Source organism: Tarenaya hassleriana, unplaced genomic scaffold, assembly GCF_000463585.1.
Source record: "Tarenaya hassleriana unplaced genomic scaffold, ASM46358v1 Cleome1, whole genome shotgun sequence".
Taxonomy (NCBI): domain Eukaryota; kingdom Viridiplantae; phylum Streptophyta; class Magnoliopsida; order Brassicales; family Cleomaceae; genus Tarenaya; species Tarenaya hassleriana.
In genome coordinates this window covers 4,115,179-4,142,659 of record NW_010960187.1, presented here as the reverse complement: position 1 = coordinate 4,142,659, position 27,481 = coordinate 4,115,179, and the positions used below count along the sequence as shown (strand labels likewise).

At 39.3% G+C, this 27,481-nt stretch overlaps 5 protein-coding genes across 8 annotated transcripts; 2 read left to right on the top strand and 3 right to left on the bottom strand.

Annotated features, from left to right (window-relative positions):
* Positions 1–6: 6 nt before the first annotated feature.
* LOC104824740 (probable indole-3-pyruvate monooxygenase YUCCA11) lies at positions 7–1,602 on the bottom strand (the record flags this gene model as incomplete). The annotated part of the gene is made up of 6 exons (XM_010556885.1): positions 1,121–1,602; positions 919–1,055; positions 611–728; positions 385–481; positions 170–292; positions 7–63 (listed from the first exon to the last, which is right to left on the bottom strand). Coding segments are annotated over exons 1-6 (1,014 nt in total), but the record flags the coding sequence as incomplete, so codon positions are not given.
* Positions 1,603–1,867: 265 nt separating this feature from the next.
* Positions 1,868–5,139, bottom strand: LOC104810043 (probable glucuronosyltransferase Os03g0107900). Of its 2 annotated transcripts, none has more exons than XM_010536223.1 (9): positions 4,998–5,139; positions 3,986–4,391; positions 3,773–3,919; positions 3,613–3,677; positions 3,428–3,497; positions 2,922–3,140; positions 2,684–2,827; positions 2,451–2,586; positions 1,868–2,254 (listed from the first exon to the last, which is right to left on the bottom strand). In XM_010536223.1, exons 1-9 carry the CDS (start codon positions 5,117–5,119, stop codon positions 2,025–2,027), a joined length of 1,539 nt encoding a protein of 512 aa, XP_010534525.1. In that variant the 5' UTR covers positions 5,120–5,139; the 3' UTR covers positions 1,868–2,024. The 2 variants fall into 2 exon arrangements, with proteins under 2 accessions (XP_010534525.1, XP_010534533.1); XM_010536231.1 differs by having other exon boundaries at positions 3,986–4,398; positions 4,998–5,087.
* A 95-nt stretch (positions 5,140–5,234) lies between these two features.
* On the top strand, positions 5,235–9,982 carry LOC104810036 (vacuolar protein sorting-associated protein 45 homolog). Its single transcript, XM_010536211.1, has 13 exons — positions 5,235–5,473; positions 6,306–6,507; positions 6,601–6,680; positions 6,965–7,192; positions 7,406–7,531; positions 7,615–7,695; positions 7,770–7,911; positions 8,021–8,199; positions 8,514–8,669; positions 8,920–9,025; positions 9,100–9,223; positions 9,337–9,468; positions 9,615–9,982. The coding sequence occupies exons 1-13, from the start codon at positions 5,384–5,386 to the stop codon at positions 9,673–9,675; spliced, it is 1,707 nt and encodes a 568-aa protein (XP_010534513.1). The 5' UTR covers positions 5,235–5,383; the 3' UTR covers positions 9,676–9,982.
* Positions 9,983–10,346: 364 nt separating this feature from the next.
* On the top strand, positions 10,347–13,949 carry LOC104810023 (protein LAZ1 homolog 1-like). 2 transcript variants are annotated; one of them, XM_010536190.1, is made up of 9 exons: positions 10,347–10,456; positions 10,997–11,470; positions 11,684–11,740; positions 11,859–11,967; positions 12,092–12,273; positions 12,371–12,459; positions 12,568–12,823; positions 12,948–13,199; positions 13,327–13,949. In XM_010536190.1, the coding sequence occupies exons 2-9, from the start codon at positions 11,255–11,257 to the stop codon at positions 13,621–13,623; spliced, it is 1,458 nt and encodes a 485-aa protein (XP_010534492.1). In that variant the 5' UTR covers positions 10,347–10,456; positions 10,997–11,254; the 3' UTR covers positions 13,624–13,949. The 2 variants fall into 2 exon arrangements, with proteins under 2 accessions (XP_010534492.1, XP_010534500.1); XM_010536198.2 differs by lacking the exon at positions 10,347–10,456 and adding an exon at positions 10,511–10,603.
* Positions 13,950–14,197: 248 nt separating this feature from the next.
* Positions 14,198–17,689, bottom strand: LOC104810011 (wall-associated receptor kinase 2-like). 2 transcript variants are annotated; one of them, XM_010536169.2, is made up of 4 exons: positions 17,221–17,689; positions 15,942–16,858; positions 15,691–15,855; positions 14,198–15,610 (listed from the first exon to the last, which is right to left on the bottom strand). In XM_010536169.2, the coding sequence occupies exons 2-4, from the start codon at positions 16,816–16,818 to the stop codon at positions 14,394–14,396; spliced, it is 2,259 nt and encodes a 752-aa protein (XP_010534471.1). In that variant the 5' UTR covers positions 16,819–16,858; positions 17,221–17,689; the 3' UTR covers positions 14,198–14,393. The 2 variants fall into 2 exon arrangements, with proteins under 2 accessions (XP_010534471.1, XP_010534480.1); XM_010536178.2 differs by having other exon boundaries at positions 17,287–17,689.
* Between the last annotated feature and the right edge of the window lie 9,792 nt (positions 17,690–27,481).

Sequence of the window (27,481 nt, the reverse complement as noted above, 5' to 3'; positions counted from 1 at the left end):
CCAATGATTTGGAAACTCCCTTTCCGGCATTCCGTTATCGTTAAACAGATCTCCATCCTTAACCTGCCGCATTTAAGACCAAGAACACACGGTCATGGTTCTTGAACGTTGCAGTTATACTCTACTGTCTGTAAAAAACAAAGGACAAAGGAAACATTGTGATATTTACCTGAAGCCATCTGGCTACATTGCTCTTGTAACCAGTGGCGAAGATAATGGCGTCTATGTTTTTGTTCTCTCCGTTTACAAACTTGACTCTGTTCCCTTCTATGCTTTTGATTGATTGCACAACCTTCAAAGAAAAAAAAAACACAAACAATAAAAAAAATTATATTTTCTTGTTCTGTAGTATTTTGCAGTGTACTGTCATTTTTGTTAAAGTACCCGAATGTTGCCGGATTTGATGAGGTTCAAACAGCCAACGTCGATGGTGGGCGATCTTCCGGTCTTCATCTTGAGAAGAAATGGGCCTAATTTGGGCCTTTGAAGCCCATATGTCGATGTGTCTCCCATACTCATCTTTGCGAGGAACAGGCAGAGAAAACAGCCAACGTCGATGGTCGGCGATCTTCCGGTCTTCATCTTGAGAAGAAATGGGCCTACTTTGGGCCTTTGAAGCCCATATGTCGATGTGTCTCCCATACTCATCTTTGCGAGGAACATGCAGAGAGTGTCCACCAGTTTTACGGGGAGGATCTTCAATTTCAGAATCGTCATTGCCATTTGCACTATGCGTTGCAAATCTGTAAGCTTCTATCAAAGATCTCAACTAATTATTTTCGTTTCCCATTGTAATTGGAGAAGGTCATATGCGAGGGAAACAGGTACCGATTTCTGTTTCTGTTCTTTAGTTCTTGAATCCAAGGTAGAATATATGATGTTAAATCTTTGGCTTTCTTGTTTGGGAACAGGTCATACCTGCAGAAGAACATGCTGCCAAAATAGCATCAGCCCGAGATGCTATCGGAGATTCCGATTTTTTCCTCGTGGCTAGGACCGATGCCCGTGCTACATCTGCAAAGTCGGGTCTTTCGGATGCCATAGCTCGTGCCAATCTTTACATGGAGGTAAAAAAAAATCATGTGTATTCTAAATCATGTCTGGAAAAATATTTAGAAGCATCGAGTGCATATACTCTCCTCCAAAGCTCTCCTTCAGCCCCTCTATCGCCGGAATCACCCCCTCTCCGTTCTCCCCCGTCGCCACCACCAGAAACTCTGCCACGTAGACCTCCTTCCCTCCCGTCGCCACATCGTCAGCCTCCACCACCCATCCTCCCTCGTGAGACGCCGACGTAACGCGGCGGGTGTACCTAGGGGTTATGCCGAAACGGGGTACGGACTCGTCAAGGTAAGCGGTGAAACCTTGCTTGGGGACGAAGGTGGGTGCATGGCGGGGGAATGCCATGTGAGGGAGCTCGCAGAATTGCTTCGCCAGGTGGAGCTTCAGACGGTCGTAGGACCTTCTCCTCCACAGAGAGGCACTGCAGTCTTCTCTCTCGAGTACAACGTTCGGTATGCCAAGCCGGTTAAGGCATGCAGACGTTGCTAAACCGGCCGGTCCAGCTCCGATGATCAGAACCGTGACACTTTCTTGCTCCATGACTAGACCTTTTGATTAGTGGTCAATAGAACTGTTCTGGTGATGTCCAGGCTTGCAAGTATATGTGACTGCGTATGTGTGTATATATATATACACACGCACTGATTCTGAATATATTTTTTTCCATTTTCGGTATATACGCATAATTTCCTTAATGGAATCCCATTTCAAGGTTAAGTTTCTACAAATCAAGGTTTTGGATGGTAGGGTTTCCAATTTTATATTACTGCCATTTTTTTGCAATCTGCAATTTTGCAAGAAAAAGTAAAGAGGACTGATTCGGTTTCTACAGAAACCCGCAAGTCCTGATGCTCTGATTTGTGTATATTTACACAATCGACATGTAATTATAACAGAAGATGCATTGAGTTTTTAAAAGTGAAAAAAAAAATAGAAATAATCACTAAACATCATAGTATTTGTCAGGGAAGAGGCATCGGAGATCTCCAGCGACTGAACTCGACGAGGTCTCGGTTGACGACGCTGCCATCGTGCAGCCAAAAGGTCTCGGCCGACTGCTGGAAATGCCTGATTTTCCGCTGCAGCTCCCACAGGATCCCGTCAACCGCCGTGCACTGCTCGGATTCCCCACCGTACACGAACACACACCTTATTTCCCGACCACGCTCTATCATTCCTTCTATGTCTTTGTCTGAAATTACAACATTCTCCCCCCAATAACGAAAAAAGAAGAGTAGTAGTTAGCTTGAGAAATTCGGGATAGGTACCCCAAAAATTTAAGGATACCCTCACCCATATCCGAGTATCTGAAAAATTCAGAGTATTTATGCCCACGCCTGTCGTCAATCTTGTCAAGGAAAAGCATTTTTATGAAGAGAAAAACTCACCCGATATCGAAGCCAGGTAATCGAGAAGCTCAGTGCTAATCCGAGTCGACGGCCATTTGATGGATACCCGGGAGTAATCGATCACGTTCTGGAAAGGCAGCTCCACTTTATCAGACAAGATCACTGGAACACACTCCTGTACATTAAACCAGGTTACAGTATGACAAAGATAACGAGAATTAAGCTCGGGGAGAGAGAGAGAGAGAGAGAGAGAGAGAGAGAGAGAGAGAGACCACAAAGAAAGACTCGTAAAAGCGGAGAGTCCAAGATGATTCTCCGCGGGGAGCGAGGCAGAACTTTGCATTCCTCAGATGTTCAAAATATTCCGACCTCCCGAGCTTTTCATTCCCACTGAACTTCAAGTCTGGACATTCCAACTGTTACACATTTATCAGTATGTATACTTTTTTCTCAATGAGCGCTAAAAGTCATAAAGCGGAGAACTTGACTGGTTCTGTGAAGGAGCCTTACCTTATCTGGATACTGCTTCGAAAGCTCTATCAACTTAATCCGACCAGCTTTTCCTTGGGCACGACCCAAGTAGTTAGCCAGATATTTCCTCTTTGATAGAGGCAAAGGCCGAACGGCGGGTGGCCCATTTCTAGTCATTCCATCATCAACATTCCCCGGAATTATTATATCTTTCCATGTATCGAAAGCACTTGTGTCTTTCTTGTCAGTCCTGTCACCCTGCACCCACAATCACTAATGAGTTTCTGTAAAATGATCTTGAAGAACCCAGTTTTGTAATGCCATTTATGAAATCCAACAGAAAACATCCGATATAGTTCAGAAAATTGAGAGATCAAACATGTTTTAACCTTGGTCCTCATGTCATGTTATTATAACTGTACTGCTTATACTTCATTGTACAAGGAACAAACAAGATGAGCTCTATGCTGATGTTCAGGAGCATAGGATGTAGCTGAAGAAGTCCAATAGCAAGCAATCAAAGACAACCTGAAAAAACCAAATACCTCGGGAGTCAGAATGATGGAGCGGTTGATGAACGTTGACCAGGATCTAAACAAGTGAGCTCCAGCACCGCTGGAATTTCATAAAGCAAAATCCGCCTTTCATTAATGATACATCTCCCATATTGGATTGCCTCAGAAAAGAAAAATACGAGATAAGAGGAAAAAGAAACAATTAGATTCCATACCTAGGAAATACAAATACATGATCCCGACCTCCAGACCTGCGGAAATATGGCATTTGTTTCAAGACCTGGAGAAAAGAGAGTAAGTGAAATCTATCATCTTAGATTGATATAAGAAACAATGGAATCTGGAACTCGATCAGGGAATCACGAAATTGTCCACCTCCACGTAGGTACGATTGATTTCCTTATCGTTAAGACCACCCATCATTCTTACACATTTGACATAAGCCGGCACAAAAAACAGATCCGCTTCCTCTTTCCTCCTTGTCCTAAACCTTGACTCCAGAAGCAATTTGTGTATTTTAACCTACCATTATATATGTATATAAGCAAAAACTTCATAAGACAATGAAGCGAAGAAGCCGAGTTTTACCTGAGAGCCCCATTGGCCTTTCAGACAAGAGGTGGTCTTGATGCTTCCATCTCTACCATACATCAGCTCTTTTAGACCGTCAATCTCGTTCTCGGTATATACATAGATCTTCAGGGACAGGTGGGACCCGTAGCCTCGCTCCGGCCACCGGAAAGTTCCGCTGCTACCCGCTGTTCCAACAACTGAATTATCGCGGATATCAACCGATGATGTGAGGGAGTTGCAGGTCGAGAATGACTGATCAAAAAGCCTTGTGAAGAAGAAGGTAACGACTACAAGGAAGAGAGCACTGATCTGGTGTGTGCGAATGCACGGAGTCGGGAAGTGGCTGTACACGCCAAGATTTCTGGGTTTACTGGTTAAGCTCGCCATCTCTCTTTCTCTCTCACTCACATTGCCAAAATTTCTGTGAACTTATAACAAAACACAGAGATGAAACGTCAACCTAGAAACCAATTCAATACACAAAAGGGTTAACGAGAATGAGAATTTCCAAACATGTTGAAGAACCCATGTTACTACCAGAGACAAGTTAGAAGCTAAACATAACAGGTTCAGGACAAAACAAGCTTAAGAAGCATTATACATTCACACATGAAAACACATTTTTTTTTGTCAAGACATGAAAACACATTACTTGAGAATGTTACGCAATCCACAAAGCAGCCAAAATGATTTAGCACTTTTGCACAGATTTCACAAGCATCATCTAATGCATGATTCACTGAAATGCAGAAAGAATCGATGAGAGAAAACCCACATCTTTTACAAGACGCTAGCAATTCAAAACTCAAAACCCAGAAAAAAGAAGAAGCACATCTTGCATCAGGCTACACAGAAAAGTCGAGAAATCACTCATTTTTACAAGCGTCGAGCATGGAGCAATTCAAAACTCAAAACCCAGAAACAAAAGAACATGTATGGCCAAATCTATGGAATGCAACGAAAGAAAACTGATCCAACGATGGAACAGATACAAGTTCCGCAAGAGAGATAGATAGAGAGAGATTACCGGTGGAGTCGCGGGTGAAGTTGAGATCGAAAATTCAAGGGCTTAGCAAATGGGATCGAATCATCGACATCGAGAGAGAGGAGAGAGGAGATTGCGGGTCGGCGAGAGGGAGGATTTAGCATAGGCTTTTTCGTGATTGTTTAGTTTTGACAAGGGTATTTTGGTCAGTTGATATATTTTAAACGCAGAATCCGAGATCAGACGATCAAAATTGTTAAGCTTCAACGCAAAAATTCAGACGTTTCGTCCAGGCACTGAATCTGAACTTTGAAAACGGTCTAAAAAACGAGCAGAAATCCGAATTCCGAAGTTCGAAATCGTCAGGCGGATTGGTTTGCCGTAGATCTAACGGGGGTAGGTGATCCGTGCGAGATTCCGGCGGAACAATGGTGCTGATTTCTGCCGTGCGCGATTACATCAACCGGATGCTTCATGACATTTCCGGCATGAAGGTCCTCATCCTGGATTTGGAAACGGTAATCCCATTTCTTCATGCTCTTTCCATCGATTTTCGGTGATATGTTTTCTTCTCTAGTTTTGTGTCTAGATTCATGATTCTCTTGGTTGCAAATCTTATAGAAGTTCCGATTTTCTATGGAAAACATCAGGTGGTGGAGCCAAATATGGCTCGATTTCCCTGGAATTCTGAGATTAGGGAAGAGGCTTAGGAGAATTCGCATGTGAAAATCGATTGGTAATTATAGGTCTTCTTTAACGAAAATGATGAAATGTTTGTCCTTGGAAAATTAAACGAGTTGAGATGAATAAGCTAGCAGTTAACTCCTAGAGGGTTACTCAGTCTGATCAGTGTGAATAACAGATCCAAAGCTGGGATAAAGGAGGAGGCTTGTTATATGTAGTTGAGAGCTGTTGAATTTGTAGATCGTTTAGCTTGAATTAATATATGTACTCAGAATCCACCAAGCGAGGGTGAAGTCTTGGTTTGAACCTAGAATTAGCTCTAATCTTCAGTTTGATTCACACGTCTAAATGGTTGATCTATTAGGACTCCCAAAATGGCAATTACTCAGGGAAAGATTAGGATGATTTTCTTGTAATCACTTGACATTGGGAGAATCTGAAGATTCATCTTCTGGTTTGATTCGTGGATTTGTTTGATCGTAAATCCAGTTGGGTTATGATGGAGTCGTTTTTCTCCTTTATATTTTGCGGATGGAATCTATGTAAAATTAATGAATAAATCCAATCCAATCCAATCCAAAGTATACGATTTTCAAGACCAAATGACAGGAGAATAAAAAAGACTGGATCACAGTCGACATTACTTTAGATTTCTTTGGCTTTCAGGTTAGTCATGTAAGTGTTGTGTACTCACAGTCAGAGCTGCTTCAGAAAGAAGTGTTTCTTGTGGAATTGATAGATTCAATCTCTGTGTCAAAAGAATCAATGTCACACCTGAAAGCAGTTTACTTTGTCCGACCAACTTCTGAGAATATTCAAAAATTACGGCAACAGCTTGCTAATCCTAGATTTGGAGAATACCATTTATGTAAGTTCTTTAAATTTTTAGGTATTTTGAGATTACAATTGTTCTGTAATTACATAACAGATTTTGATTCTTTCTATCTAATGTTTCTTGCAGTTTTCTCCAATCTATTGAAGGATACGCAGATTCATATTTTAGCTGATTCAGATGAGCTAGAAGTTGTACAGCAAGTTCAGGTGGTTTTTCAAGGTTCTTATTTGATTGACTTATCTCTAGCGGCATTCTGTAGGCAGTTAGCGTATATTGGTAGCATATAAGGTTTTTCTCGTTAGAAGTATCTGTATTGACTATTTCTTTTTCGAAAAGCAGCCATATCTGTGGAGGTTAATGTTTCCTCTGCTTGTCCGAAGCATGTTTGCTGCAACCTATGCGGCAGACTTATTTCCTTTTAAGAAGACTAGAGCACATTAGACCAAAACCCATTTTGCCTAATGTTATATTTTTGGTCTTTGTGTTGCAGGAGTTTTATGCAGACTTTGTTGCTCTTGATCCATATCATTTCACGTTAAATATGGCATCAAACCACCTATATATGCTCCCTGCAGTTGTAGATCCCTCTGGACTGCAACGCTTCTCTGATCGTGTCGTCGATGGAATTTCAGCAGTGTTTTTAGCTTTGAAACGAAGACCTGTAATCAGATATCAGAGAACCTCTGATACTGCTAAAAGGATTGCCCATGAAACAGCTGTAAGAAACTTGCTATTTGAAAGTTAAACTCACATTCTTGGACATTGACATGTGTTTATTAATGACTTTGCTAGATAGAGCATACTTATTACTGTCATTTTGAGTTATTATTTTTGCATGCTCACGATGAACCTAGATTTGAGTTTACGTACCATATGAAAGAGACTGAAAGCTTTTCTGCTATAGTCATTGAAAGACACTGTTATGTTTCAGAAACTGATGTATCAGCAAGAAAACGGTCTTTTTGACTTTAGAAGAAGTGAAAGCTCCCCATTGTTGCTGATAATTGACAGAAGAGATGATCCAGTTACACCATTGCTGAATCAATGGACCTATCAGGTGCACTTGTCATAAATCCAGTATTATACTGCTCTATGATATAAGATGTGCCTCCTGATGGCTTATTGTCTGATACTATGCAGGCAATGGTGCACGAACTCATTGGAATTCAAGATAACAAAGTGGACTTGAGAAGCATCGGAAATCTTCCAAAAGATCAGCAAGTTGTTCGAACTTCTATATATTGCCATTTATGTTAGCTGGGAACTATATACCCAATAATCTCTTTCCATCGCAGGAGGTGGTGTTGTCATCAGAACAAGATGCTTTTTTCAAGGCTAACATGTACGAAAATTTCGGAGATATTGGAATGAATATCAAGCGGATGGTGGATGACTTTCAGCAGGTGGCAAAGAGTAACCAAAATATTCAGACTGTCGGTATGTATAAGGCTAGACCTAAAACTATGTTTTGCGGATAATACTATTATCAGTTTCATCACTGCTAACTCATGACAAAGTATAATCATTGAGTACATTGATTTCACAGAGGATATGGCCAGATTTGTTGACAACTACCCTGAGTACAGAAAAATGCAAGGCAATGTCTCAAAGCATGTAACTCTGGTCACTGAGATGAGCAAGATAGTTGAGGCAAGGAAACTGATGCTGGTTTCACAAACAGAACAGGACTTAGCTTGCAATGGTGGCCAAGGAGCTGCATATGAGGTAATGGATGTATTTCGTGTTTAGTAACAAAAATCCATTTATTCATGAAAAAAAAAAGCCACAGAATGAAGGTATAGTATAATAAACAGTTGCGACCTGCTGAAGCTTTTTACAAAATGATTTTGCATTCTTGGTAACCTATCACGTATTGAAATCAGATGCAATATCTCTGTGCCCAGTGAGATAAAGAACTTGATTGAGAAAAATAGTCCAAGCTAGCATTTTATGGTTGCATGATCCTGTTGCTTGCACTAACTCCCGACTCTCTTCCTTTACCAAAAAAACTCACGACTCTCTTTTCATGTTTTTTGCAGGCGGTTACAAATCTCCTAAATAACGACAGTGTATCTGACATTGACCGCCTACGTTTGGTGATGTTGTATGCTTTGCGGTACGAGAAAGAAAATCCCGTTCAATTGATGCAACTATTCAACAAATTGGCTTCACGGTCTCCAAAATACAAACCAGGGGTACGAAAGAAGTTATAGCTTGTTTCTATTCGATTGAATTCTGATATATTCCTTACTGGCATTTATTTCATGTACCTTCGTATGTAATATACCGCTTTCCTTCTGTCTACCTGCATATAATCTGTGGTTTTACTTGGGCAATAGATACACCTTTTCCTAAGTTCTAGTCATCAACTCTCCGGATAACTTAATCAAAGTTCAATTACAATATTTTTCTAATTCTAACGGTTAAACCATCATGCAACTGCAGCTTGTACAATTTCTCCTGAAACAAGCCGGTGTTGAGAAACGTACTGGTGATCTTTATGGAAACCGGGATCTTCTTAATATCGCTCGTAACATGGCTCGTGGTCTCAACTCCCCGAGGACATTATCTGTTTCCCGACATATAATCTTTCGAATATGTAATATTTTTCAACTGCTTATATGCAGGGTATTGAGAATGTATACCCCCAGCACCAGCCTCTTCTGTTTCAAACCATGGAGAGCCTAACCAAGGGGCGATTACGGGATGTGGACTACCCATTTGTCGGAAATCACTATCAACAGGGCCGGTATGTCAAACTGGTTTTGGAAAAAAAATCCGTCTTTATGCTTGACCATTCCGGGATATCTGGGATCCATGTATATGTACATACATGCTCCTAACGAAATCATTGGTGAACAGGATGCAAGAGGTGGTTATATTCATGGTGGGTGGGACAACGTACGAGGAATCACGCTCTGTTGCTCTGCATAACGCCTCCAATCCCGGGATTCGTTTCATTCTTGGCGGCACGACACTTCTTAATTCCAAGAGGTATTTTTAGGTTACTGATTTTATTTTAACACCAATCACCGATCAAAAACTTTACAAGGGATTCGGCCATCTCGGTGAATCTTGTTCACGTCACGTCATGGGACTAAATATCAATATATATATATGGCATGAACTATATGGATCAGATTTCTCAAGGACCTGGAAGAAGCACAGAGGATATCACGGTCAGGCAGCCATATGGTGTGAAAGATCAGAAGGAGCCTGTAAAAATAGGTCGATACTTGCATCAAATCTCGACCTGAGAAAAAAAAGGCCGGTGATATTTCAGGAGATGTGTTTTTTTTTTTTGTATAGCGGTGTTTGGGCATACAACGTTAGCAAGTTAACTACTAACCTTGATCCACAGATGAAAACCCTAATACTGCGGTATGAGCTTTCAGTCGTTTCAGGTTTTTTTTACAAGTCCTCCTTCCGTACATGGAAATGTAATTCTAGGGTTGTTTTGGACCTTCGAGATTAAAGTTTGCTATATATATATATAACACATATAACACATTATTCCACGAAACTCCCTTTTCATTCATGGTGACGACTGTTCTTAAAATTCGATTATATATACATATAATTATTATTTTGATATGTTATTCAATTAACATACGATTTTTATTTAATAGATCCATTTTACCGATCCAAAGCGAAGCGTTCACCCTTAGGTTTAGTTTGTTTTTTTAAATTATTTTGTTCATCGGATTTGTAGTAAAATAGTTTTTGATGTTAACGCGAAAGCAGACCATGGCATAGACATAAAGAGCCAACCACGGTTCGCCACGTCAGCATAGTGCGTCCAATATGCGCACAGAAGGTTTTGTAGTTTGCCAACCGCCAAAGCAAAGAGGAGTTTTCCCCTTCGAAAGATTAAATAAAAAAGATCGGCTTTATCCGAGGGGGCTCGATTCTCTCGGAAATTTCTCTCCTTTCGACGTGCAAGTTCGAACCCACTGAAGGATTCAGGGTGTTTTTTTTTCGGGTAACAGATTTAATCTGCTGCTCTTCACAGTTTGCATGAGTGGGTTTTTTTCGTTCGTTTTGTGACTTTTGTCTGTGTATCGTTTTCGGAATCTTCGATACTTTTGCGGCTTCGCTGATTTAGGGTTTTCCGAATGTTGTTTACTGGGTAATTCGCTGCTTCCTTTGCTGCCATTGTGTTCATTTGTGGTTCCTGCATTTGTTCATTGTGTTGTTTGGTTACTGAGAAAATTTGTCGAGGGCCAAGAATCTGAGGAAAATGACCCAGATCGGGAAACTCGTATAAATGAGCTGCTTTTGTCTGTTGGAGATTCAAAACTCGGTCGTAACATTTTGGTAGATTGGAAATTTCCGAACTTGGTCGTAACAGAGTATTTTTCACGTCGTTTCTCTGGACAAAGATTATAGATTTGAAATTGTTAACCCTTCGTGGTAATTATTTATTCTCTCGTCATACTCATTCTCCGTCGTTCCCGTTGTTGATAATATATTCTTTTTTTCTGATTATATAGTTTTTGCTTTGCTGCTTTTCATAACGCAGGTCGTCTGCTCTTATTGAATCCAAGTGTTCTTTGCAACTAACATTGCACCGACGTAGGAATAAGGTTTTATCTGTTGAACTTCTCGTAGCCTGAGGAAGGATTTATCTCTTAGGGGTGAAACTGATGATAGGCAGAAAGGCAAATTTCTTAACTCCAGATCTGTAATGCATACAAGCCGTGGAACAGTTTGATCAGATTTGAAACCGATTGATTCTTTTGGTTGATGTAAACATTGCATCCGTAAGTTGTGTCTCCAAATGGGCCGGATGAGTGTTCTCTTCTCTCACTTTTTGCTTGTTGGTTTGGCGGAGTCCTCAAATAGATCCGGTAACATATGGGTTCTGAGCCTTGGCATTGATCAGGGCAAGGCCTTCAGCTGGCCAATTTTCAGCGCCAGCATTTTCGTGGGTGTTGCCGTTATCCTCTCCACGTATCTTATCTTCGAGCACCTAGCTTCTTATAATCAGCCAGAGGTGTGCTTTCATCTATTTACCTCTGTTTGGCCTTTAATGTTCTCTCGCCCATTTGAAATTGGAAGTTTGCTCTTATTGCTTTATATGCATAGCTCTTCTATGAGAAAAGTTTGGAGTGTTTGTATTGTGGGATTGCTATACTTGAATCTTGATCGAGTCATTTAGTTGGCTATATCTGTTTTAACAGCTTAAAGTCTCCTTTTTGCGTTTCAGGAGCAAAAGTTTCTTATCGGACTTATTCTGATGGTTCCTGTTTACGCTCTAGAATCGGTAGGATTAATTACTATATATGTATTGATTTTCCCTTGTTTATAGTTTCGATTTTCTTAGAAATTTATGTTCTGCGTATAATTTTCTAATTCTGGCATCCTTATAATTTCTTGACCAGCTCTTGTCATTGTTGAACTCAGAAGCAGCTTTCAACTGTGAGGTGATTCGAGATTGTTATGAAGCCTTTGCACTCTACTGTTTTGAGAGATATTTGATAGCTTGCCTAGGTATGCTTAAATAACTGTAGTTTTACGTTCTGAGCTTCAAATTTCCATGATCAAGTCTCTGGCTGAACATGCATGTTGGATACTTAATTTGATCCAGAGGTAATTTTCCCCATTGTATCTGCAGGTGGGGAAGAACGTACAATTGAATTCATGGAACAGCAGACAGTTATTAGCCCAGACATGCCTCTTCTGGAAGACTCGTGTTATGAAGTTGTAGCACATCCTTTCCCTTTGAATTGGTTCCTAAAAGATTGGAATCTTGGTCCTGAATTTTATCATGCTGTGAAAATCGGCATTGTTCAGTACGTATGTGCCCATTCTTGATTCTAGTGAGAAAGTTTTCTGGTTTCATGGTTCGATGATGTATTTCCGAGCTTCTATTAATAAAAATTCTCTTCTGCAGATGATATTGAAGATGATCTGTGCTCTGTTGGCTATGGTCCTTGAAGCTTTTGGGGTTTATGGAGAAGGGAAGTTTGAGTGGAAATACGGGTAAGATGACCTCTTTCCCCCCTTCCTTGCAGAGTTGTTCAAATTGAAATGCGTGAATTCATTCTTGCTTGTTTTTCCTGATATTCTCCTATTATTATTCTCACGCAGATATCCGTATCTGGCCGTGGTTCTCAATTTCAGCCAGACTTGGGCATTATATTGCCTTGTACAGTTCTATTCTGTCATAAAAGATAGGCTGGCCCCGATCAAACCACTGGCCAAATTCTTAACGTTCAAGTCTATCGTGTTCCTCACGTGGTGGCAAGGTGTTGTGGTTGCATTTTTGTTCTCGATGGGAATTTTTAACGGGTCTTTAGCTAAGGAACTGAAAACGCGTATACAGGATTACATCATCTGTATCGAGGTAGGATTCAAAATAATCTATGCTTCTTTTTTTCTTTCAGTTTTCGCTAATTAAATAGGTCTGAAATTATGTAAGCTTGAGGATTCTTCTGCTTGGCTTGAAATCAAATTTTGGGTTTTCACAGATGGGTATTGCCGCTGTAGTCCACCTCTATGTGTTTCCTGCAGTGCCTTACAAGCGTGGAGAAAGATGTGTTCGTAATGTATCAGTAATGTCAGATTATGCCTCTTTAGATGCACCTCCTGACCCGGAAGAGGTTCAGGACTGTGAAAGATCTACTAGGATACGCTACTCAAGATTTGATGATGATGTTGGTGAAAAACGCTTAAATCTCCCTCAAAGTGTTCGTGATGTCGTTCTCGGTAGCGGTGAAATTGTAAGTGCTTGCTTTCTTCTTAACCTATGCTGTTGACTTTGATTGATCTACTTTGAGTAATTTTGAGTTTTCTGTTTTCTTTTCCCTCACCCATCTTTCTTGGTATGTGGCCTTTCCTTTGCTATAGATTGTGGATGACATGAGGTTCACAATTTCACATGTTGTGGAACCGGTAGAAAGGGGAATCGCGAAAATAAACCAAAAGTTTCATCAGATATCGGAAAACGTGAGACGATACGAGCAGCAAAGAAGGTTGTCTAAGGATGATTCGTATCTCATTCCACTGAATTCATGGACCAAGGAATTCTCAGAGGTTCATGAAAACTCCCAAGAAGGGAGTGTCAGTGACAGTGGTTTGCAGAAAGGAAAGAGGCAAAGTCACCATTCTAGAGTCTTGGGCTTATGGACAAGAATGCGCAGATAATATAATACCTGGCTGCAGAATTGAAATGATGGCTCCTGAGTCCTATCTTCAACTCCTTGGAGAACACCTCTTGCAATTTTTTTTTGTAGATTTCCGATGATGATGCCGATGTCCGGGAGTAGTTATAACTCGGGCATGCAGAAGATCATCATCTTCACACGATGATACACTCTGGTAAGAGATTCTGACTGTTTCCATGTGTTATTGTATAGGACTTAGAATGCAGAGCTAGCTACCACTGGTTATGTGGTGACAGAGAAATAGATCTATAGCTTCAGCAAAAACAAAGTGATTTCACATTTTTAGTTTTTTAACTTACATTTCTACTGAAAGTGTCATGGATGCAAAGAATTCATAGATAATGGAATGAGTGACAGAATACAAATTTGTTCTGATAGATTTAGCTTAAGATGGATTCTGGAAGTGTTTTCTTGGAGGGTTGTGATACGTTTTGATGACAGAAAAAGTCGTAACAGTTACATACGGGCATTGATGATGAGTTTAGACAAGTTGTATGCTTTGTGTCTGATGCTTATTCTCATCAAACTGGAACTGAAACTGAGACGGGAGTTTGTGATTTGATACACAAATGACATGATGATGATCATTAACATTATGATCGCATAAGATGAAGAAATGGGTACATCATCCCTTCTTTTAAACCCAAATAAACCGAACATAAACAAGGATTAAACCGGAAATCTGAAACCGGTTATGTACAGACTTCTCTGTTTACCAATCAGCAGAAGAAACAGAGAACTGAAGCATCATCATCTTCCATTGCCAACTTCAAGAAGAACGATACCGTCCTTCATGCTGTCATCATACGCAGAGCTTGTGCCAGTGTTGAACTCAGCCGCCGAGTCCATATGTCCACCGAGTAGATACACAGTTTCTTCGGAATACCTTTCTTGCTTCATCATCCATGGATGCTTTCCTGTTTCTCTCAAAAGCCCTTCTAGTTCCATTGCCACTTCTTTCATTGTTGGCCTGTCATCTCCTCTCACCCGTAAACACCTCTTGGCGAGATCGGCAACTTCTTTCAGATGCTCGGCTTTGCATTCCTTCACCACACACTGCTCGATAATCTCCAAAAACCGGTCTTCTTTTAATGCAGAGAGGAAGTACATTGCAAGACTCCTCTTCTCTTCCGACCTTTCGAAAGATACTGCCTTTTTTCCTGTCAAAAGCTCCAAGAAAAGAACTCCAAAGCTGTAAACGTCGCTTTTCTCGGTCAATTGGCTTGTCTGCAAATATTCTGGATCGAGATACCCGAGAGTTCCTTGAACCATTGTAGACAAAGCTACTTCATCCAGAGGAACTAACCTCGACGATCCAAAGTCTGAGACTTTTGCCGTGTAAGAATCATCCAGAAGTATGTTTGTGGACTTGATGTCTCTGTGTATGATCGGTATAGCAGCAGAAGAATGTAAGTAGGACAAAACACCTGCAGTTTCGGTGGCAATCCTCAAACGGGTCTCCCAATTCAGCGCCGAGACATTGCTTTTATTATTGTGGATGTGGTCAAAGAGGGTGCCATTGGTGATGTACTCATAGACCAGCAAAGGCACTTCGGTTTCGAGACAGCATCCTAAAAGCTTCACCACATTTCTATGGTTGATCTGAGAAAGAATGAGCATTTCGTTGATGAATTGCTCAATCTGACTTTGATCAATCACCTTTGACTTCTTGATGGCAACTACTCGCCCATCGGCCAAAATGCCTTTGTAAACCGTGCCATAACCTCCTTTGCCCGTGATTTTGCTGTCATCATAGTTGTTTGTAGCTTTCTTGAGCTCTTCAGCCGAGAAGATCTTTGCAGATTCTCTATTTGATGATGCTTCCCTTGCAGAAAGCTCTTGCTGCAACATTAGCCCTCCGTTTTCCTTGAAGAACTTCTCCCTCAGTTTCACTATCCTCCATTTCTTGTATCCAATGTACATCCATATCATACTTGCAAGCACCACTGGTATGCCTGCTCCAAGTCCTGCACCAAAAAAGTTTCAAAACAAGCTTCCAATTACATACAAGTCTCTCTCATGACTTCAAATGAATGTTTTTACTCACCAATTGCCAGCTGAAGCGTTATAGATTGATCTCGAGTGCAACCTAGGCCACCTTTTACTCCATCTCCATGGTATCCTTTGGGACAAGCACAGCTATAACCTCCCTCCAGTTCGTTGCAGACATGCGTGCAGTTATTCAGATTCTTATTTTCACATTCTTTTATGTCTGCAAAGAGGGTTGACACACAACCTATTACTAATAACAAAAAAAAAAAAGAGCATATAGAAAGCAGACATGGAGGAGTTGATTACCATGACAACCATCAGGATGGTATGGATTCCCTTCATACCCATCTCGGCAAATACATTGATAGCCGGACCCGTTTGATGCATCAGTACACTTGCTATTTCTTCTGCATGCATAGCTCGTCTTGTTCTCTTGTGCTTCCTTGCATGGCACATTTCCTATTGACCAGTCAAGAACTGCTGGGATGACCTCGATAAGATCGAGATCACGGAGATCATTTGAGGTAAAGTTGAAGCTTTTTTCTTCCACGACAAAGGCAAAGCTACAAGGATTGAAATCCCAGACGTCCACATGGTTTCTATAGCTACTCAAACTGATGTTGAAGAAACTCACTCCTTTAGCAATGGAGGTTTGACAGCACCCGATACCCGAGCATGATCCATTCGCTACGTAGCTTATATCATCACATATCGATAAGCATCCAGTTGTGTACCCTTTGTCGGAATCCTTCTGGAAACCTCGGATTGAAGCCTCAGTATCACATCCAACGGCAACAAACTTGTTCTCAGTGTCTGAGATGATGAACTTGGCCAAGGTGAGGGATGGAATATTCCCATAAATATACGATCCTGATTGGTTATAGCAGTTGCGAGCAATGAATTGCATGATGTGCAGTTTCCCATCAAGTCTTATGTTTGTGACATTGATGTCACTATGTGTCAAGAAAGCAAGAGGAGGGTCATAAGTATGATTGCAAGTTATCAAAAATTGTTCATCATAATAACACCCTTCTGAAGTGCCGAACGGATATGGGATGGTGACATTCCCACAAGTCTCCACACAACCTTGTTTCGCCAGAGGGAACGTTGTGTTTGATGCAGAAGCTACGGGATAAACTGTTGCAAATAAGATCACGAGAAGAGCTCGAATGTTCAAGGACATGCTGACTAATTTTTATCTCGTCACGTGGTGAATGTTTTTCCTGCAGTAAGAGAAGGCAATTTGAAATGACAGATCCAATCAAATGTTATAGTGATTCCAATGGTGAAGCGTCAAACAAAACATGCAGCGTGATAAAAAAAAATATGCAGCTTTTATCCCCAAGAACAGTGAAAGAATGACACTTAGAGGCATCATCACAAGAAGAAAAGGGAAGTTAGAAGCTCTTCGAGGGACTCAAATTAAGAGCAAACCATGACATCTAATAGTTAAAACGAGACAGAACACACACTTCAACAAGTTACTAGAGTATATATTTATGCCTACCAAGGAAAAGCTAACAGGCAAGATGTTATCCAATAACAGAACTGAAGAGATCAAAGATAACAACTAAAGAAGATTCACCAAGAAAAAAATGAGAGCCAAATATATTTTCCCCGTCCATTGAGGTTGACAAAGAAGAATCATAACCTCCTTGAGCTATATCAACAGCCAGATCTTCTTGTCTGAGTGAGAGTTGCTTTCTTTTCTTCCGAAGAAGAGAGATCGAAACAAGAACAAACGCCCAAGATGTTTATAGCCGAGTATGTCATTACGAATAAAGACGGGCAAAGAAGGAAGTTGACCTCCATGGAAGACCATAAAGCCATACAATGGGAAAAAATCAAACATATTTTCTTTGTCATATTCATTCTCCAGCCATGTCAGACTTTTCTTCATAATTTGTACAACTTGTGGGCAAGGAAAGAGCTGAGGAGAGGTTAAAGAATCAAAATGTCATAATCAAGCTACGGGCTAATGTGATATAAAATCAAGCAAATGTCTCTGTCAAAGATCTTAAACAAAGGAAACACTTGTTTTGCTAGTGGATTAACAAAAGGCATCTCATGTCATTATGTGAGCAAAAACGATATTAACAGTAGTAATAAAATTGAAAAAAAACAAAAACCTTCCTCACGTGGTTATTATAGGACAATGTCGGTGAAATCATCACTACGTCTTTTGGTACAAAACATGTTCAAACCACGGAGTAGACACGGCAATAATCTGTTGATATGTCAATGTCTGATCTGAGTATCAGAATGATTGGTCATGGAAAATACAAAGATGTGGGGAAACAAATGAAACTATTGCACACAACTTGATGAATGAATATCCCCTATTGTTTTTGTTAAATTATGTGTTAATTGGCGATTGATTTGGTAGTGGCTAATTGAATATCTTCTTGTTGCCTATGACTTTACATCAGCCTCAGGACAAAGTCCATGAAGATGGCTTTGGCAGCTTCGGTCTGCGACTTTAAACGAAGATTTTACCGATTCAATGGCTGCTTAAACACAGCCCACAGCTTTTAGGTTCCTCATGTAACGTAAAGTTAGCAACTTCAACACCAATCATACAAATTCATGGGAAACATCATATTGGGCTGATGGAATAACAAAATTTTGCAGAATTTTTCCTCTTTTTCTGGAAAAATCTTGATCGCAGACCAAGCTTGCTCTTACATCTCTTTGGTAATTAGCCTAAAATTACAGAACAATGATTCTAGAGATTGCGAATCTCAGATTAAAATCAACTATTAAGAAATTGAAACCTCTTATCAACAAAATCAAATGAAAAAAAGTAGAAAAAGAAAAACTTACGGTGACAGCCGGAAGAATTGAAGAATACGGAGGCGGCGGTCGTATTCCGACGGTTAAAAAACTAGTGGGAGCCATGGTAATTGCGTCACCGTCGATCAGCATGCTCCGCCGTCTCGAACTCGCCGGCAACCGCGCTTCGATGTTTTGAAAAGCGGAAACTAACGTATGATCCATGAGTGTACTGAAAACGCTGCGTTTTCTTAAATGTCAAAACGCAGCGTTTCGTTGCTTTCCTTTTTTTCATCTGTTATTATATTATAAAAATGGAAATATCTCGTAGTAGGTAATGAAAACAATATCTAATATTTTTAAATGGTACGGTTGTATGTAAAATTTAAATATAGAACTTATATATATTATCTTCAAAACTAGACTTGAATTTGAGATAGAATGTGAAAATGTATCTTATGAACCATTAGAATTTCATTATTACGTATATGGTTTTAAAGGCATATATATATATAACTGTATTCAGCTCAATTTATTATTATCCAATTTCAAGCCAAAACCATACAGGAAATTGATGTCAGAACCATGAATTATGAAAACACAGGAGCGTTATGCGTTTACTGAGATTTATGTCTTCATTTAAAATTTCAAAATTTTCTAAATGCACGTTTCGTTTTGGACAAGAGAGAAAAAGGAAATGAAAGTAAAATAACATTTTAAAAAGACATACAAATTATATTTATTTCTAGTACTATTACATTTTCTTTTTTTACTTTTAAATTTTTTCTTAAAACTATTTAATATATTTAAATTCATTTGGTATAGGATAATCCTAAGACTTTGGAAACCCTAAAAATGACCGCGCTCGAAAAAGTTGGGCGAAACGTGTCTGAGATTGTGAAGGAAATATATGTTATAGATACGGTGAAAATTCATTGGAGATTATGGTCAATGGAAAATTAAGATTATAAAATATATGAAAAAGACAAGAAATATAATAAAATTTATATATTTAATATAAAAGATAAAGAAAATAAACCTAAATATCCTTAATAACGTTCTAAAGTTTTTACTTTTTTTAATAATATCAAACACCATGAATATAATTTGATTCCTTTTTTTCTATAATTTCTTCAACCCAATTAGTTTTTTTTTTGGTTAAACAACCCAATTGGTTTGGTTGAATGAAAAAAATCGAGTATGCATTAATTCGGTCCAAGTTATGGAATTTATAAATCATGGGGTGAATTATTAGTTAATATTGCACGAAATTACGCGTCGTATTTTGGATTTACCGTCACACCATTAACATATATATCCATCAAGAAAACACACCGATGCGTACGCAGGAGTTTGGTCGTTGAACAAGACCAGATAATCCGATGGTCACAGATACAGGCACATCCAATGCTCTCTCTCTCTCTCTCTCTCTCTCTATGTATGTGTGACACAGACATATATGCGTCCACACACATCTCTCTCTATATATATATATGTCTGTGTGATACACACATGTATGCGTTCACACAGACAGAGACATATGTATATATATGTATATGTATATGTATATGTATATGTATATGTATATGTATATGTATATGTATATGTATATGTATATGCGGTTACACAATATACTTAGATAATACAAGTTTATGATAATATTTTTTTCTTATAATAAGAATATCTATTGTAAATATTTATATCTGGGTTTAATTTTTTTTTTTGGTTTTACAAAAAGTTACTTTAATTGGTAAAATATCTATTAATTTTGATAAATTATTTTTGTATTGGATTTCGTTTAAGCAAAATGGAACGCAAGTGCTACAAACGAGGGCAGTCGATGTCCATCAGAGACGAAACATTATTTAATCACGTGATCAAACGACGACGACAGGACATGGCAGATGATCGGAATGATCAAGGGGAGGTGGGGTACACGCGCCGCCTCGTGTCGCCGGCGGAAGGAGGTGGTTTCTTGGGTTTAACGGCGGAGACAATGGCTTCGTACATCATCTTCTTCACGAGCTTCTTCTTCTTAGGGATCACGCTCCCTTCTTTCCTCGGAAACGGCCTCTGCTCCTCTTCGCCCGACTTCATCTTCAGCCTATATATATGTATGTATGTATGTATGTATGTATGTATGTATGTATGTATCTCTCAGAGAGAGAGAGAGAGAGAGAGAGAGAGAGAGGGAAGTGAAGTGAAGCCCTTGCATGCAAGAAGTCTAGGGTTTTATAAATAAGCAAAGGGTACGTACACAAAATCGATCTCTCTCGTTTGGGAAACTTCACAGAAATGACCACACAAATTTACACGGCGCGGCTGTCTCTTACATCTTTGGAAAGGAAACTTCAGAGAAACGATCACACACCACACCACACCCCTTCTCGTACATTTTCTGATCACTTCATCAGTTGCTTTACGGTGTTGGAAAATACGTACACGTTGATATAAGATACGTACGTAAATACGTAAGCATTTATTTATATATATAGAGAGAGAATTCAATAATTTGTAAACGTTATATTTATTTATGTAGAGAGAACCAATTAGTGAATTCAAAATGGCCAGCAGTAAAGAGGATATGTAGTATTACATAATACAAAAGTTTGTAACAGAGCCAATATAGTGAAAAATATAGTTTGTTATAATAATTAAATCGTTTTTTTTACGAATATTAAATCTAGGGAAAATAAAGAGGAAGCTTCGTTTGCTTTACAATCTGTGTAAAGTTTAAATTTTGTTTATCATGCGGTCCGAAGGAATTCACATGAAATCTAAATTAAGTTACGATCGGATCGATAATAAGAACAAAATCAGTGGGGGGGTCTTATACTCTCTCTCTTCGGCCAATATACGTGGCAAGTGGGGTCCACTAGCCCAATAATACAGACCGTTTATATAGTTGTTTGAAAGGGGGGGGGGAATCTCTTTTGTATCTAATTCAACAAAAAAGACCAACGCTCATAAATTCATCGACCGAGTAAGAAATTATAAGGTTTCTCGATCGCAATCAATAAAGCGGATCGTTGCATTACCGACCAACGTCTTGAAGAACAAAAATTTCCAAATAGCATGGATTATATATATATATATGTATGTATGTATGTATGTATGTATGTATGTATGTATGTATGTATAAAATGTTTGATGTTGTGGATGCAAAGACGCGTGGTTCGCGACACGACGTCATCTTGAACAATCATTAGATACATAAAAAGACAACCTCAATATCTGTGAAGGAAGGTTCTTGGAAACCGACAGTGAGGTAACGGGATTCGTTAAGGAAGTTGATGACGCTGTGAAGGAAAAAAGAAAAATAAAAATAAAAATGCTTTTAACAAAAAATCTGAACATTTGCAATTTAGTATTTTAAAAAAATCGATATGCATTGCACCAAAATTACCCTTATTTTGCTATATATATATTTTAAAATATACTTTTTAAATTTATTTTTATTTGATCACAATTATTACTATGTAATGGTCACATTAATTATAAAATTTTACCGGTCTGATTAGTGTGATTAATATGATTATGATTTAGTTTTAAAGGTGTGATCAACGTAATCATGAAATAGATAGTGATGATCACGCCGAAAATGATGTATTAGGGTATGTTTTGAAATAAATGTAAGTAAATTAAAAGTATTTTTGATAATGTTTCTCTTGGGAGAATTATGTGGGCCACCACATTGCGTTTTTCATTTTATCCGGTAGCACGACGTCGTTTTGAATCATGTTTAGCAGAACCTGCAAAAAAAAAGCCCAAAGAAAATACAAAAAAAAAAAGGAAAGAATGTAGTAGAATGTGTAGAGAATGAAACCCTTAGGGTTATGAAAAAAGTTGAAGGGATTTCTCAAAATTTCATTAATCGACTACTATCTGTTCTTGAACTTTGAGAGTGTTGGCTGCATTAAGAAGCATGTCCATTCCTCCAACACATATATCCAACTCTTCTGTTTCGTTATCTCCCGGTTTTATCTCGATATCCCCGGCTTTTCTCCTGCTTTTCCCGACCTTTTCAATCGCTCTCTGGATCCCGGATTCACAACCCGTGCAGAACCACTTCCCTTCCGGAACTGATGTATGCGGAGGTTTCATGATATAGATGTGGTATGCATCGTCACATAAAACAATCTTATCATCGTCTTTGTTGGTAAGGCTCTTCTGTTTCGTTATCTCCCGGTTTTATCTCGATATCCCCGGCTTTTCTCCTGCTTTTCCCAACCTTTTCAATCGCTCTCTGGATCCCGGATTCACAACCCGTGCAGAACCACTTCCCTTTCGGAACTGATGTATGCGGAGGTTTCATGCAATAGATGTGGTATGCATCGTCACATAAAACAATCTTATCATCGTCTTTGTTGGTAAGGTAATTTCTGCATAAACAAGACGGACAGTACCAACGGATTCCATGTAATTTTATCTTCCTTGATGTTAGGCATCGGATATGGTATAATACTTTACCTGTGCGGGCAATAGGGATTATATATCACATGTCGTAAACCTTCCACCATTCTCCACCCCGTTTCCACATATTTGACAAACTTCAGAATCCGTCTTCCCTTCTGAATGATGAATCCCATCATCATCATCTTCACCCATGTTAGTGCTTGAATTCTCTTTGAATTCATCGGAATCCTCTCTACATGATGTAATAATGTCATCACTGCTGTTGTTACCAGTCTTTATCCTTTGAGTTTTCAACCTTTCGCACGGTACGCATTTCTCATCAGGTGATCATCTTCCCTTAGTTGTGCAGTTTAGACCATACCAACTCTTCTTCGGTATCTCCTTCTCATCAGGCAGTACACATGAGACATGGTACTTATCTTCACAATGATCGCATGCTAAACAGTCCTTCATCACTGCTTTTTTCCCAAATGTCAAAAGTTCCCTCATTTTCCAAGTTTTGTGCTTTAGGGTGAGATTCGGTACCGGTAGAATGGAACTGCTACAAGGTGCACAACAATTTGAAAAATATTATTAGAACCAAAATCGTCTACCGTAGTACCATGTAATGTAACAATATAACACCTCAATCCATCCACCAGAATGGCCTATCACCTGTTCGGTATAGAAGGTCCTCGACAGCCCTGAGAGCCTATTAGCAAGAGAAGTCATTTCATTTCCAACAGACTGCAATTTCTTCCAGACCTGAAAACGGCAGACTGGTTTAGTTTTATGTCTAATTTTAATAAAAACACTCAAGACGTAACCGAGTATTGCAACCACATTTCCTCATTATATGAAGTCTGTCTTTCCGACCAGCAACATGGGACAGTACTTTCCATGATATGAGCAGAACAAGAAAGCATTTCTCATCTATAGTTATTAGTGGGTTTTACTAATTACCTCTTGAATATCACTTGAAAAAAGCATAGGTGAATGTTCATAAAGTCCCTCTTTCATCCTGGTGGTTATCAATGCCGTGGACAGAAGGCTTTGAACCCTGATTCCTTGAAGATTTTTGGTAAGCAACTTACTTAGAGATGCAAACTCCTCTGAAGTTAGACAGAACACACTGACAACACACTGTTGCAATATCATACCCCAACTCCTTTGAGGCTCTATTTACACTGACAACCTCGGGGAGTTTATCAGTAAAAGGAGTTCCAGTTAAAATTGGCCTTTCTTCTAAACGATACCCTAGACCACCAAAATCACAAGCCACAGACTCCTGTGAGAAAAATAGTTAATGGAAACATTAATTCAATGAAAACTTCTCACTTTTGAGATCAAATAGTTCAAACCGCACTCAAAGGTAGGGCATTTCCCATTTTTATAGGAACTTCTGTACCAGAAACAATGGTAGGATATGGTATAATACTTTACCTGTGCGGGCAATAGGGATTATATATCACATGTCGTAAACCTTCCACCATTCTCCACCCCGTTTCCACATATTTGACAAACTTCAGAATCCGTCTTCCCTTCTGAATGATGAATCCCATCATCATCATCTTCACCCATGTTAGTGCTTGAATTCTCTTTGAATTCATCGGAATCCTCTCTACATGATGTAATAATGTCATCACTGCTGTTGTTACCAGTCTTTATCCTTTGAGTTTTCAACCTTTCGCACGGTACGCATTTCTCATCAGGTGATCATCTTCCCTTAGTTGTGCAGTTTAGACCATACCAACTCTTCTTCGGTATCTCCTTCTCATCAGGCAGTACACATGAGACATGGTACATATCTTCACAATGATCGCATGCTAAACAGTCCTTCATCACTGTTTTTTTCCCAAATGTCAAAAGTTCCCTCATTTTCCAAGTTTTGTGCTTTAGGATGAGATTCGGTACCGGTAGAATGGAACTGCTACAAGGTGCACAACAATTTGAAAAATATTATTAGAACCAAAATCGTCTACCGTAGTACCATGTAATGTAACAATATAACACCTCAATCCATCCACCAGAATGGCCTATCACCTGTTCGGTATAGAAGGTCCTCGACAGCCCTGAGAGCCTATTAGCAAGAGAAGTCATTTCATTTCCAACAGACTGCAATTTCTTCCAGACCTGAAAACGGCAGACTGGTTTAGTTTTATGTCTAATTTTAATAAAAACACTCAAGACGTAACCGAGTATTGCAACCACATTTCCTCATTATATGAAGTCTGTCTTTCCGACCAGCAACATGGGACAGTACTTTCCATGATATGAGCAGAACAAGAAAGCATTTCTCATCTATAGTTATTAGTGGGTTTTACTAATTACCTCTTGAATATCACTTGAAAAAAGCATAGGTGAATGTTCATAAAGTCCCTCTTTCATCCTGGTGGTTATCAATGCCGTGGACAGAAGGCTTTGAACCCTGATTCCTTGAAGATTTTTGGTAAGCAACTTACTTAGAGATGCAAACTCCTCTGAAGTTAGACAGAACACACTGACAACACACTGTTGCAATATCATACCCCAACTCCTTTGAGGCTCTATTTACACTGACAACCTCGGGGAGTTTATCAGTAAAAGGAGTTCCAGTTAAAATTGGCCTTTCTTCTAAACGATACCCTAGACCACCAAAATCACAAGCCACAGACTCCTGTGAGAAAAATAGTTAATGGAAACATTAATTCAATGAAAACTTCTCACTTTTGAGTAAACCCTAATGAGCAACCTATTGAAAAATCAAATTTCATGAGCAAAGCCTACTCTTGGGTCCCTCAAGAACCATTCCACTGAATTGAGTCCTATATACAACACGAGGTACTGATGAATAAATTCTCTAACTGCTACGCAGCAGATATTCTTTAGCAAAAGCATTTTCTTTTGTGGCTCCAATTCCAATCCATGTTACAGGTGAAAGATCCAAAATTAAGTCTTGCAAAGGAAGTAACAACCGCAGCATGTAAAAGTTGCAAAATTTTGATAATTCATTGGACGTCATTGGAGCACATCAATAATAATATCATAATAAAAGTCAGAGACTTCTACCTGACTTCCTAACTGACTGACACTTTCCACAAAAATTGTCTCATTTTCTGGAAATTTACCCACTGAGCTCCACCTCCCATGTTTCTGATGGATATGATGCTCTAGAATGATCATACGATATGAGAACCATGTATGAAACGATGTATTTATTGGATGAATACGTTATTTATTCATTATTTATTTTGCATATTTGATAAATAATGATTATCCATGGATCGTAATGTATGATCCTAAATTCCTTAGTCGTTTGTCATTGTGGGAACGATGATGAATTAAGACTAACATGAGGCGTAATAGATGATCATAATGATGATCATACGTATTGGATACGGATTACGGTCATGGGTACTTGTTTGGAACAAGTGACTGGATGACTCGCGTGAGATTGTCTATTGGATATAATCCATGACTTGAATCTCACTTGATGGTTCACTTTGGATCCTCAGACCTGAGATATCTATTGTATCCATCATGACGAGTAATGTACTTTGACTGCGTCAAACGTCATCTTTAACAGGATGATAATAAAGGCGTGGCTCGGGTACATTATGAATCATGTAATGGATAGTAGATAGTCAAGATGGAACTTTGTCCCTCTCGAAAGAGAGAGATATCGCTTGGGCCCGTCGTAGGAGTGAGACTGTGGAAATGTGTGGCCACACTATAGATGAATGTCATCTATCTCTAACAGTCTACTCGGGGATACAACAAAGCATTCGAACTATAAGTTCGATTATGATATCGTGAGACAAAGAGGATCATCGTTTGAGCTATCTCTGGCTTTTCGGTTAGATCACATCTAACTCTTTCCGATACGGGTAATCATAATGTCTTGCTACATGGGACAGTACTTTCCATGATATGAGCAGAACAAGAAAGCATTTCTCATCTATAGTTATTAGTGGGTTTTACTAATTACCTCTTGAATATCACTTGAAAAAAGCATAGGTGAATGTTCATAAAGTCCCTCTTTCATCCTGGTGGTTATCAATGCCGTGGACAGAAGGCTTTGAACCCTGATTCCTTGAAGATTTTTGGTAAGCAACTTACTTAGAGATGCAAACTCCTCTGAAGTTAGACAGAACACACTGACAACACACTGTTGCAATATCATACCCCAACTCCTTTGAGGCTCTATTTACACTGACAACCTCGGGGAGTTTATCAGTAAAAGGAGTTCCAGTTAAAATTGGCCTTTCTTCTAAACGATACCCTAGACCACCAAAATCACAAGCCACAGACACTCCTGTGAGAAAAATAGTTAATGGAAACATTAATTCAATGAAAACTTCTCACTTTTGAGTAAACCCTAATGAGCAACCTACTGAAAAATCAAATTTCATGAGCAAAGCCTACTCTTGGGTCCCTCAAGAACCATTCCACTGAATTGAGTCCTATATACAACACGAGGTACTGATGAATAAATTCTCTAACTGCTATGGTTGTGGGACGGTCGGGAGAGGAACGGTCGGGAGAGGAACGATCAGGAGAGGAACGGTCAGGGATGGACCGAGAAGCCGCAAGTGATCGAGAAGCCGCCATTGACCGAAAAGCCGCCAACGACCAGATTTGCCCCAGCGCCGTGGACATCGCTGTCTAAAGGGGGCGGTATTGATAAGTGTCCCACATGA